Genomic DNA, 12,899 nt, shown 5'->3' on the forward strand with positions numbered 1-12,899 from the left:
GGTTTCTTCTGTCATCTACCACATGTCCAGCCAAGCTAAATAAGCGCTCATTGATTAAAGACAGGTGTTTTTTGTTAACGGCACACGTGCCGGAGCTCATTAGGCGCGCAGGACTGACGCTGTTCTGCGCAACACAATCGCACTAGAAAGCATGTTCAAGCTGCCAGTGTAGCTGCAGTCTTTTTAGTTGCGAATTACGAGTATTTCCACTTTCATCTCTGTGATACACAAGTTTTGATCAGCAGAAAATCAGCATATTTTAATTTTGACCGGCCGGTCATGGCCGATCACGTGAAAATCGGCCGATTCCAATCGGCAGCCGGTCTTTTTATGCTGTCCCTCAAACCTGAAGCACAATTTTAACACTTATTAATAAGAAAAATATTCAATTCATATATTTGTTGCAGTATGACTGAGTTTTCTGAGCACTGTTGAGCTGTAATGCTTTGGGAATGAAGACTTTAGGCATTTCTAAACTATGATAGACTATAATGTTGGAACCAATTTCCATATGTGAGCCCATTCCCATAATGTCATGTTCATTCTAATATTGTGATCCTAGTCCTGGGTATGACTTTAAACTGCAACCGGTGGGGAGTCTCAGGTCTGGGAAGACTTGAGTTTTGGGGAAAGTGGAGTTTCCCCTTAGTAACATGTTACAGCATGACACGGACACTACGTTCACACTGCAGGCTGAAGTGACTCAAATCCGATTTTTTTCGCCCATATGTGACCTGTATCCGATCTTTTACTGACAATATGAACGACACAGATCCGATTTTTTTCAAATCCGACCTAGGCCGTTTGGATATGTGGTCCTAATTCCGATTCCTATCCGATCTTTTCATATGCGACTTCAGTCTGAACCGCCAGGTCACATTCATCCGACTTACACGTCATCAACAAGCCACAAACGTCACTATTCTGCGCTGAAGTAGGCAGCGGGTCTCTCAAAAAAAAGTTACAACATCATGGCTTTGATGTTCCTTTGAACGGAGGTTGCAGTCACTACCCCGCAGAACGCCTGAGCCAAAACCCTTGCCCTCTTCCTTCTCAACCTCCTCCTTAACATCAGGCTATTGTGCATGTTCTGGCTCCATCGCAACAACTGCATCATCGCCAGGTACTCCATGCTGGCTACTGTCATACACAGGAAACTTTAGGTTACTTCCGTAAACACTGGCCATGCTCGCTGCATGTGACGTCGTCATATCCTGCAATGCGCATGCGGAACACTTTTAGGTCGCTTTTCGTTCATACTGAGGATCACATACAAGTCGCATATATTTGTTAATGTGAACAACCTCACAAAAAAATCGGATTTCACAAAAAAAATCGGAATTGAGCATTAAGCCTGGCAGTGTGAATGTAGTGGGAGTGTGTTATTCCTTATTTGTGTTAACTTTTGAGACTTGAGCTTCATTGTACGTCATCACTTCTAGCACATTGTTTTACTTGCACTAGCTCAGCTTATTGAACCCGGTTAGCATCGGCTGGCAACCCACTTCTAGTTAGTAGGTTACGTGTTCTGCATTGTTAGCTTGTTAATAACTGTAACTTGTCAGAACGGCCTAGTCTGATGCGTTTTTTTTTTTTTTTTTTTTTTTTTTAATAAATGTTTTGCTAACAGGAAGTACAGGCCGCTGCATGGCCAGTCTCTGGATTTCCCCATGCTGAGCTACAAGAGACGATTCAGTCCTTTTGAGAATCCTGCCCCAGTGCAGCCTGGGAAAACGAAAGAAGACAAGCATCATAAAGATAAATTTAGGTAAATATTTCTATGGAAATGAAACACAGCATTGAAATTCATCCTCCTCCTTCTTGCTTTTTTTTTTTGTTTGTTTTTAATCCCTCGCTGGCCTAAAGGCCCGAAGGAGGATTATGTTGTGGCGATCTCCGTCCATCCCAGGAAGGGTGCTCACCTTCTGAAATCAACTCCTCTCACAATTTGTGGAGGAATTTCATGAAACTTGGCAAAAGGCATTGTTGTATGTTGGTAGTTCGCATATTGCTATTTCGTTCAATTCGATCGCATTTTACCAGAGTTGTGGCCCTTGATTAATAACTTTTGTACTTTCACAATTTCATGAAGGTGTGTTTTTCCTTCGGACATCAACTCCTCTCACAATTTTTGAACAAACTTTTCTCAAAGCTTGGCAAAAGGCCTTGTTATATGACTGACAGTAATATGCATATTGCGATTTAATTTCGTTTGTAAAAATTTTTCCCAGAGTTTTGACCCTTGATTAAGGGTGTTTTCACACCTGGTCCCCTTTAAAGGAACCAGACTCAGTCCTCTTTAAGAGGACCAAAAAGTGAACCAACAGAAAAAGAACTCAGTTCTTTTTGTGTTCACACTGTGAATTTATTACAAAGAGGACTGGGTTCTCTTTCTGGTCCAGTTAAGCTTTGATGGAGCCTCAGTCCTCTTTCTGTTCACACCAGGTCCTCTAGAGCCCTCAGACCCCCAGTGCATGGAATTCTGGGTAATTTTCTCTTGAATCAAAATGTCTGCTGCCATGCTTGCCCTGCTGTATTCTTTGATCAAAATAGTGCGGATTAAGGAAAATAAATTTATTTATAATATAGTTATATTATTGTGGCCGACTCATCAGTCAGTAAGTTCAGAGAACTGTAAAGCGGCTGTGGTAAATTTCAAAAGGAAGTTGAGTTTCCCTGCTACAGTCACGTGACCAACTACGGCAAACGAAGACGGTTAAACTACAGTGGAAAAAGGCGAAGTGAACCCAGTGCGCTTTTTGTTCACAATGCGCAGATTAGGCGAACCGTACCGTTGATTTTTAGCGAACCGTACTGAGACCACCTCCTGAGGTGGTCTCAGTTCAGTTCGCTTTAAAGGGGTCTGGGTACGGTTGGAGTGTTCACATATGCGCAAAAAATGCTGAGTCATCGATCTGAGTTCGGTTAGATGGCTGAAAGGGACCAAGTGTGAAAACACCCTAAATAACTTGTACTTTGACAAGTTCATGAGGGTGTACGTTCTTCTGAAATCACCTCCTCTCACAAGCTGTGGAGGAATCTCACCAAACTTGTTAAAAGGCTTTATTATACAGTATGACAGTTTATATGCATATTGAAACTTTGTTTAATTTGGGCAAATTTTACCAGAGTTATCCCCTTGATTATTAACAAACTTGTACTTTGGTAATTTTATCAAGGTGTGCTTGCTTTCTGAAATCAACTTCCCTCATAATTTTTATCCCTCACTGGCCGAAAGGCCCGACGGAGGAGTTTGTCGTGGCAATTTCCATCCATCCGTCCTGGGAAATTGCCTTCTGAAATCAACTCCTCTCACAATTTTTGGAGGAATTTCATGAAACTTGAGAGGATCCTTTTGTTATATGTCGGTAATATGCATGTTGCAATTTAGTTCAATTCAGTCGTGTTTTACCAGAGTTACGGCATAGTTGCCACCGAGTTGTGCTCTTGGAGTACTCTTTTTTTTAAAAAAAAAAAAAAAAAAGCACTTGGACTCCACTCCCACCTGGTTTTGTAGAGAATCTCACTGGTTTAGTGAGAGCTGCTGTGTGTCGTTTTGAGATTTATAAACTAAAACTAGCTTTTAAACTTATTTCGGATTATGATGTGAACTTTTTACATGGGTGTTACAGCAGGTGACCAATCAGCAGCTTTGTGTAAGGAATAAAACCCTTAGGGGTGTGTTGGTAAAAGAAAATAATCAACAACTGGGTAAAAATACACCTGAAGTTTTTTAATTTTTCCCAATAAAACAGGTTGTAGGATTTTTGTTGTTGTTGTTTCTCCTTACCTGTCACTCCCTCTCTAAGCTCCTGTAAACAGTTTCCTCAACTGTACGTGACACTATTTTTGGTTTTTTTCCTTAATTTCCTCACAGAAAAAGCGAAGAAACGATCAGTAGTCATGATGATAAACCATTGGCAACTCCTTCTCCCAAAATATCTCGCAGAAAGAGGAGCATGGGCTACTGCGAGTGCTGCCACATCAAGTACAAGGATCAGCATGAGGTAAGAATTTGTTGCGACATGTAAATAGTGTAAAGAAACATTTAAATGATGATGCATAGCTCAAAGTCTGTGTGGTTTATTTAAAAGCACTTGCAGTCTGATGTTCATCAACGCTTTGTGGAGGACGTGAGTAACTTTGCCGTGGTGGATCAGTTGGTGGCTGCCATGGATGCCGTTTTCTCAAGCTGTCGAGATCCACAGCTTGATGCACCAATGACGAGGTGCGTGAAGCTGTTTTTCCCTTTGTTCTCTATCTGTCTATAGGTATGATGTAGGATTGTTACATTCTTAAAAATATCCTAAATATACAGTGGTGCTTGAAAAGTTTGTGAACCCTTTAGAATTTTCTATTTTTCTGCATAAATGTGACCTAAAACATCAGACTTTCATACAAGTCCTAAAAGCAGATAAAGAGAACCCAGTTAAACAAATGAGACAAAAATATTACACTTGGTCATTTATTTATTGAGGAAAATGATCCAATATTACATATCTGTGAGTGGCAAAAGTATGTGAACCTTTGCTTTCAGTATCTGGTGTGACCCCCTTGTGCAACAATAACTGCAACTAAACGTTTCCGGTAACTGTTGATCAGTCCTGCACACCGGCTTGGAGGAATTTTAGCCCGTTCCTCCGTAGAGAACAGCTTCAACTCTGGGATGTTGGTGGGTTTCCTCACATGACCTCCTCGCTTCAGGTCCTTCCACAACATTTTGATTGGATTAAGGTCAGGACTTTGACTTGGCCATTCCAAAACATTAACTTTATTCTTCTTTAACCATTCTTTGGTAGAACGACTTGTGTGCTTAGGGTCGTTGTCTTGCTGCATGACCCACCTTCTCTTGAGATTCAGTTCATGGACTGCTGTCCTGACATTTTTCCTTTAGAATTCGCTGGTATAATTCAGAATTCATTGTTCCATCACTGATGGCAAGCCGTCCTGGCCCAGATGCAGCAAAACAGGCCCAAACCATGATACTACCACCACCATGTTTCACAGATGGGATAAGGTTCTTATGCTAGAATGCAGTGTTTTTTCTTTTCTCCAAACATGACGCTCCTCATTTAAACCAGAAAGTTCTATTTTGGTCTCATCCATCCACAAAATACTTTTCCAATAGCCTTCTGGCTTGTCCACATGATCTTTATCAAACTGCAGACAAGCAGCAATGTTCTTTTTGGAGAGCAGTGGCTTTCTCCTTGCAACCCTGCCATGCACACCACTGTTGTTCAGTGTTCTCCTGATGGCGGACTCATTAACATTAGCCAATGTGAGAGAGGCCTTCAGTTGCTTAGAAGTTACCCTGGGGTCCTTTGTGACCTCGCCGACTATTACATGCCTTGCTCTTGGAGTGATCTTTGTTGGTCGATCACTCCTGGGGAGGGTAACAATGGTCTTGAATTTCCTCCATTTGTACACAATCTGTCTGACTGTGGATTGGTGGAGTCCAAACTCTTTAGAGATGGTTTTGTAGCCTTTTCCAGCCTGATGAGCATCAACAACGCTTTTTCTGAGGTCCTCAGAAATCTCCTTTGTTCGTGCCATGATACACTTCCACAAACATGTGTTGTGAAGATCAGACTTTGATAGATCCCTGTTCTTTAAATAAAACAGGGTGCCCACTCACACCTGATTGGCATCCCATTGATTGAAAACACCTGCCTCTAATTTCACCTTCAAATTAACTGCTAATCCTAGAGGTTCACATACTTTTGCCACTCACAGATATGTAATATTGGATAATTTTCCTCAATAAATAAATGACCAAGTATAATCATTTTGTCTCATTTAACTGGGTTCTCTTTATCTACTTTTAGGACTTGTGTGAAAATCTGATGATGCTTTAGGTCATATTTATGCAGAAATATATAGAAAATTTTAAAGGGTTCACAAACTCTCAAGCACCACTGTAAATCCCTATTCAGACAGGATTAGTTTTCCAAGGCGGACATGCTCATGTCCGGTTGCATTACAGTGGCTAGCTAAATGTCACCACGGGGGACGACTCCTGTTGGACCTGTGATCAGTTTAGTCACACAGGTTTCTCAATGTTTTCTTTTTCCTCAGGTTGTCAAGCAACTCTGTTGTGCCACCTTCTGAATCGGAGCTACAGTGTAAAAGTGAAATAGAAACCTGTGAGGAAAATCAAGAGGCAGAACCTGCAAGCAATATGGAAGTCCAGCGAGATTGTTTTGGTGACTCCTCAGTTCTCCCTCAGGAACCTCGTGTCGATATCAGTCTTTACACATCCTTGGAAACCAAGCTTGTGGATGAAAAACTAAACTCAAGCTCAAACTATGGACCCTGTGTTCCCAGTCCTCGCCAACAGGACGATTTTATTTTTGACACTAATCCTCCAGAGCATGCTTCACCTTCTCTGGGGGTGGGGTCAGATGGTCATAAACCCAGTACTCTCCAGGGACTTGCAGAAATCTGTCCGAGACCTTTAATTAGACAAGAGGTTTCAGTAAATCATGGCAGAGATTCATCACAGTGTTTAAGAAGTCCCAAGCAACATCAGGAAGATCATGTGAATGATTTACCTTCATGTGCACAGTTAATGGAAAGGGAACGGACACCCCTGGTAGATGCCGCCTCTTGCTCTTCATTTCGGTCACTGTCTATGAACATTTCAGATGCCGTGAACCCCAGGAAGCGCAGCAGATCCTTTACCCTACGCCCAAAGGCCTCAAAGATGAGGCGGACTAACCTGTGGTCTGATCCAACCAATCAGAACAGTGGTGTTGACATCAGATTTGATCATGTACAGCAAAACGTGATTAACAGGTGCAGAGACCATAGTGACGTTCCTGAGCTTGAAACTACAGTGCAGGATTCTTCGCCAAACTTTCCCCTCGCTAACATGGCAGCTCCAGAGGATCGTTTGTCTTTCCGGAATGATCAGCAGGTCTGTGAACTATACCTAAACAATGAAACTCATGATGTTTCATCAGAACCCAATCCTCCTCAGCTGTACCCTTTCTTCCTCGATGACGTCTACCAAAATCAACCACCATTTCCTGACCCTCCAAAACTTGCCCCCATTGTTCCCTTTCCTTCTACAAATAAGAGCTCCAGTGCTTCTGTTCCATCTCAGACCTTTTCGTCCATCTGCATCGAGTCTGCACTCGTCCCAGACACTTTTTCCCCTGCTTCTTCTGAATCTGATTGGGATTCCGGCCTCCTGTCACGGTTGGCACCACCGGTTCACCTCCAGCCCAAAGAGGGGTCCTGTGAGCTGGACTTGGGGTTGCTTCTGCAAAGTTCTTGTGCCGGGATGCAGGATGGAAGCTACACATCCCGACTGTGTTCTGTTCTGCAGCCCACCGCTTCATCATCACACGCTGGTTTTGGAGAGCCGAATACCGTGTACCGACCAATCGAGACGATGGACAGGCGAATAATTCAGAGCTTGGGAGTGTAGTAGCAGGACTGCGACTGAACACATCGGTCAATTTCATACTGTAGCTCAGTTGAAACGTCTTCATTTTGGATAAGTGTTATCTGAGCTTGTAAGATCAGTTGATGCTAATCTGGTTCCAACAGCGTAACATTTGTGTTGGAGTGCTTTAAGATCTTTCACATATAAGATCCACATTGCATTAGCTAACTTGATTAGCCGTATCGGCTCTGGACTGGACTGGGAAAACCTTCTGGAATATACGTTGCCTTTTATGCTTCAGCAGTGCAGTGAAGTATTCGACCAGAGACAGGTGTTCAAGATCCCAGATTTTTTTTTTTTTCTTCCTCCCTCCCCAGGGCTTGAGGAAGCACTACAAGGGATGGGACACGGAAACCATCATGCCAAGATCACAATAATCCGAATCCCAAGCAGTTTTCTGCTAATGAATTTGCAGAGCAGTAGCACTTATAGCATGTTCAACTCTCCAGGTGATGTAATATATGGCTATGGTCATGGTCTGCTTTGTAAGCAGCCATCAAACCAAAGAATACTGTACAACCTGTAGGTGTACAGGTTGTACTCTAGTGAGGTTTGGGTCACATGGTGTTGGCCAGTCGAGTGTAGTGCACATAAAGGAACAAGCTAATCTGAAGTCGTTATTATTAATATTAAGCATTAGTGTAAACTATCAGACCATTCAGGATTGCGCTCTCCACATCATCTCGACCTTTTGGCAGCGTAAGAAAGCTTTTTGTTCTCATCGTTTCACGAACAGCACCCGAGAGCGAGTGCTTGCATTGAGTGTTTTAATGAAGCGCCACTGCAGGGGGCGTCGGGCAATTAGTTTAAGTGCTGCGCCTGGACATATTCCCACTAATACGGTAGAGGATGAAGTGTCGAGTCAGCGCTGGACAATTAACTTTTCATAATACATTGAAAAGGATGAACTTGTCATTTATGTAAGTGTCCTGAAGGACAGGATGGATTAGACGTTTTGGGTGACTAGTTAATAAGTTGGCGTAAAAGCACAGGATTGTTTTTTTTGTAGCGTTAATGAGGAGCCTTGAGGTTCTATACAGAACTTTTTAAAAATTGTGTTTTGCTGTCAGTCAAAAATTTATTTGAGTGAGCCTTGTAAACGAGACGTGGAAATCCCAAAGGGTTTGGAGATGTTGGTGTTCGTGTTGGTTACACAAGCACTGTGTGTGAGAGAGAAGTGAGTGGTGTTTAACTCACTCCAGAACTCCACACTCCTGCAACTAATCATCCATGTTTTCTTTCTTAAACATAATCCAAGCTGAAAGAGCAGGAAAAACTCATCATGCGTCAGAACACACCCATCATGTTTCTGGAATTTTATTTCAAATTTGTAGGGGTTTTTTTTTTTTTTCCCCCCCAAAAAAACTTTTATTTTTTAAGCTTTTTTCATCTACCACATCACTGTGTGGGTTTTTTTTATTTTATTTTTTTTATTTGAATTTTTTTTCTTTTTTTCTGGAAAGCTTGTGTTTTTTAAAACCTATGTGAATTGCTTTTATGAATTAAAAAGATTGCTCACTGAAAGTGTCATGTGACTTATTCACTCTGTCAATATTTCCAGTGATTTGATTGAAATGTGTGAGAGAACCTGAAAGACCAGATCAACCAGAGCTCACACATCTATCTACTAGTGCATCTCAAAAAATTAGAATACCATGAAAAAGTTTCTTTTTTTCATAATTTAATTCAAAAAGGTAAACTTTCATATATTCTATATTCATTGCATGTAAAGTGAAATATTTAAAGCCTTTTTTGTTTTAATTTTGATGATTATGGCTTATAGCTCATGAAAATCAGAAATCCAGTATCTCAAATTATTAGAATATTCCCTAAGATCAATCAAAAAAAGGATTTACAATCCAGAAATGTCCAACTTCTGAAAAGTATATTTATTTATACACTCAATACTTGGTTGGGGCTCCTTTACCATGAATTACTGTATCAGTGCGGTGTGGCATGGAGGTGATCAGTCTGTGGCACTGCTGAGGTGTTATTGAAGCCCAGGTTGCTTTGATAGTGGCCTTCAGCATATCTGTATTTTTGGGTCGGGTGTTTCTCATCTTCCTCTTGACAATACCCCATAGATTCTCTATGGGGTTCAGGTCAGGCAAGTTGGCTGGCCAATCAAACACAGTAATATCATGGTCAGCAAACCATTTGGTAGTAGTTTTGGCACTGTGGGTAGGTGCCAAGTCCTGCTGGAAAAGGAAATCAGTATCTCCAAAAAGCTCGTCAGCAGATGGAAGCATGAAGTGCTCTAAAATCTCCTGGTAGATGGCTATGTTGACTTTGGACTTGATAAAATACAGTGGACCAACACCAGCAGATGACATGGCACCCCAAATCATCACAGACTGTGGAAACTTCACACTGGGCTTCAAACACCTTGGATTCTGTGCCTCTCCACTCTTCCTCCAGACTCTAGAACCGTGATTTCCAAATTAAATGCAAAATGTACTTTCATCTGAAAAGAAGCCTTTGGACCACTGAGCAACAGTCCATTTCTTTCTCTCCTTAGCCCAGATAAGACACTTCTGGCATTGTCTCTGGCTCAGGAGTAGCTTGATATTAGGAATGTGAAAGTTGTATCCCCTTTCTTGAAGATGTCTGTTCGTGATGGGTCTTGATACACTGACACCAGCCTCAGTCCACTCCTTGTGAAGCTCTCCCAAGTTCTTGAATCAACTTTTCTTGACAATCCTCTCAAGACTGCGGCCATCCCTGTTTCTTGTGCACCTTTTCCAGCCACCCTTTTCAGCAATGACCTTTTGTGGCTTGCCCTCCACAAGGAGGGTATCAGTGATCATCTTCTGGACAACAGTCAAGTCAGCAGTCTTCTCCATGATTGTGGTTGTGTGTACTGAACTAGACCGAGAGATACACTGTGTTCATACTGTTTTACTCAAACTCCAAATGAAATATTCTAATATTTTGAGATGGTTTTTTGTTTCTGTACTGTATGCCATACTGATTAAAATAACAAATGTTTCAAGCATTTTTCTTATATTTGAGTCTATAATAACTTCCACTTTCTTAAATAACTGATGGAAAATATTGAACTTTTTCACAATATTCTAATTTTTTTAGATGCACTAGTATCTATCTAATCAATAGTCTGATTATTTTTAAGTTTCAACTATTCAAATTTCAAAAAGGAATGAAACACTGTTGTATGATCCATCCATTATCCATAACCGCTTATCCTGTGCAGGGTTGAGGGCAAGCTGGAGCCTATCCCAGCTGGCTATGGGCGAGAGGCAGGGTACACCCTGGCCAAGTCACCAGGTCATCACAGGGCTGACACATAAAGATAAACAACCATTCACACTCACATCTCCAGTCAATTTAGAGCCACTAATTAGCCTAACCTGCATGTCTTTGCACTGTGGGGGAAACCAGAGCACCTGGAAGAAACCCGACACAGAAAGCGCCCCGTCAGCCACTACCTTGAATCCAGAACCTTCTTGCTGTGAGGCGACAGTGCTAACCACCCTGCCACCCTGTTGTATGGTTCTTCAAAAGAATCCTTAAAGTCCTCATGAAATGTCGTGAGAGTCATGATTGAACAGCCAACAGTGTTTGAGATGCGCCATGCCCCACAATGCCACGCCACACTCTGCATGCAAACCTGCCAGTAACTTAGTGTACTAGTTATATATGAAGAACAGTGAAGGGTTCAACAAGCACCTTTTGTGGAGTGATTGAGAAGCTCTGATAATCTATAAGATGGAGTTCTCCATTAGATTCAAGATTGCTTTATTGTCGTTTTGTAAGATACACAAAGAAATTCAGTGCACTGCCTTACGAAACGGTCCTCAGGTATATATCTAAAAGATTCAAGATTTACAAACATGAAAGATGTACAGACATAAGGGTTTACAAATTTACAAGATATAGACAAAATTCACAAACATTAAAGATATACTAATGTACAGGCATTCACATAACATACACTGAGAACTTGTGAAGGATAATGCACTGGTAATAGATATTGTGGTAATAGGTATTGCACAATAGAAGAATATTGCACTTGGTAATACAGTGGTGCTTGAAAGTTTGTGAACCCTTTAGAATTTTCTATATTTCTGCATAAATATGACCTAAAACTTCTTCAGATTTTCACACAAGTCCTAAAAGTAGATAAAGAGAACCCAGTTAAACAAATGAAACAAAAATATTCTGCTTGGTCATTTATTTGTTGAGGAAAATGATCCAATAATACATATCTGTGAGTGGCAAAAGTATGTGAACCTTTGCTTTCAGTATCTGGTGTGACCCCCTTGTGCAGCAATAACTGCAACTAAATGTTTGCGGTAACTGTTGATCAGTCCTGCACACCGGCTTGGAGGAATTTTAGCCCGTTCCTCCGTAGAGAACAGCTTCAACTCTGGGATGTTGGTGGGTTTCCTCACATGAACTGCTCGCTTCAGGTCCTTCCACAACATTTCGATTGGATTAAGGTCAGGACTTTGACTTGGCCATTCCAAAACATTAACTTTATTCTTCTTTAACCATTCTTTGGTAGAAGGACCTTGTGTGCTTAGGGTCGTTTTCTTGCTGCATGACCCACCTTCTCTTGAGATTCAGTTCATGGACAGATGTCCTGACATTTTCCTTTAGAATTCGCCGGTATAATTCAGAATTCATCGTTCCATCAATGATGGCAAGCCGTCCTGGCTCAGATGCAGCAAAACAGGCCCAAACCATGATACTACCACCACCATGTCTCACAGATGGGATAAAGTTCTTATGCTGTAATGCAGTGTTTTCCTTTCTCCAAACATAATGTTTCTCATTTAAACCAAAAAGTTCTATTTTGGTCTCATCCGTCCACAAAACATTTTTCCAATAGCCTTCTGGCTTGTCCACGTGATCTTTAGCAAACTGCAGATGAACAGCAATGTTCTTTTTGGAGAGCAGTGGCTTTCTCCTTCCAACCCTGCCATGCACACCATTGTTGTTCAGTGTTTTCCTGATGGTGGGCTCATGAACATTAACATTAGCCAATGTGAGAGAGGCCTTCACTTCTTCACTTACTTAGAAGTTACCCTGGGGTCCTTTGTGACCTCGCTGACTATTACACGTCTTGCTCTTGGAGTGATCTTTGTTGGTCAACCACTCCTGGGGAGGGTAACAGTGGTCTTGAATTTCCTCTATTTCTACACAATCTGTCTGACTATGGATTGGTGGAGTCCAAACTCTTTAGAGATGCTTTTGTAGCCTTTTCCAGCCTGATGAGCATCAACAATGCTTTTTCTGAGGTCCTCAGAAATCTCCTTTGTTCGTGCCATGATACACTTCCACAAACATGTGTTGTGAAGATCAGACTTTGATAGATCCCTGTTCTTTAAATAAAACAGGGTGCCCACTCACACCTGATTGGCATCCCATTGATTGAAAACACCTGACTCTGATTTCACCTTCAAATTAACTGCTAATCCTAGAGGTT

General features: G+C 41.5%; 1 protein-coding gene across 1 annotated transcript in view; it reads left to right on the forward strand.

The window, feature by feature from the left end:
* dbf4b (DBF4 zinc finger B) overlaps positions 1-8,974 on the forward strand; it is a 32,760-nt gene extending 23,786 nt beyond the window's left edge. The window contains exons 9-12 of the mRNA XM_060939287.1: positions 1,631-1,768; positions 3,878-4,007; positions 4,095-4,228; positions 6,076-8,974. Coding sequence (XP_060795270.1) covers positions 1,631-1,768; positions 3,878-4,007; positions 4,095-4,228; positions 6,076-7,432 — 1,759 coding nt within the window. The 3' untranslated portion in view covers positions 7,433-8,974. The remainder of the gene's footprint in view (positions 1-1,630; positions 1,769-3,877; positions 4,008-4,094; positions 4,229-6,075) is intronic.
* The last annotated feature ends 3,925 nt before the right edge of the window (positions 8,975-12,899 follow it).

The sequence above is a fragment of the Neoarius graeffei genome, chromosome 14 (assembly GCF_027579695.1).
Source record: "Neoarius graeffei isolate fNeoGra1 chromosome 14, fNeoGra1.pri, whole genome shotgun sequence".
NCBI classification, from domain to species: domain Eukaryota; kingdom Metazoa; phylum Chordata; class Actinopteri; order Siluriformes; family Ariidae; genus Neoarius; species Neoarius graeffei.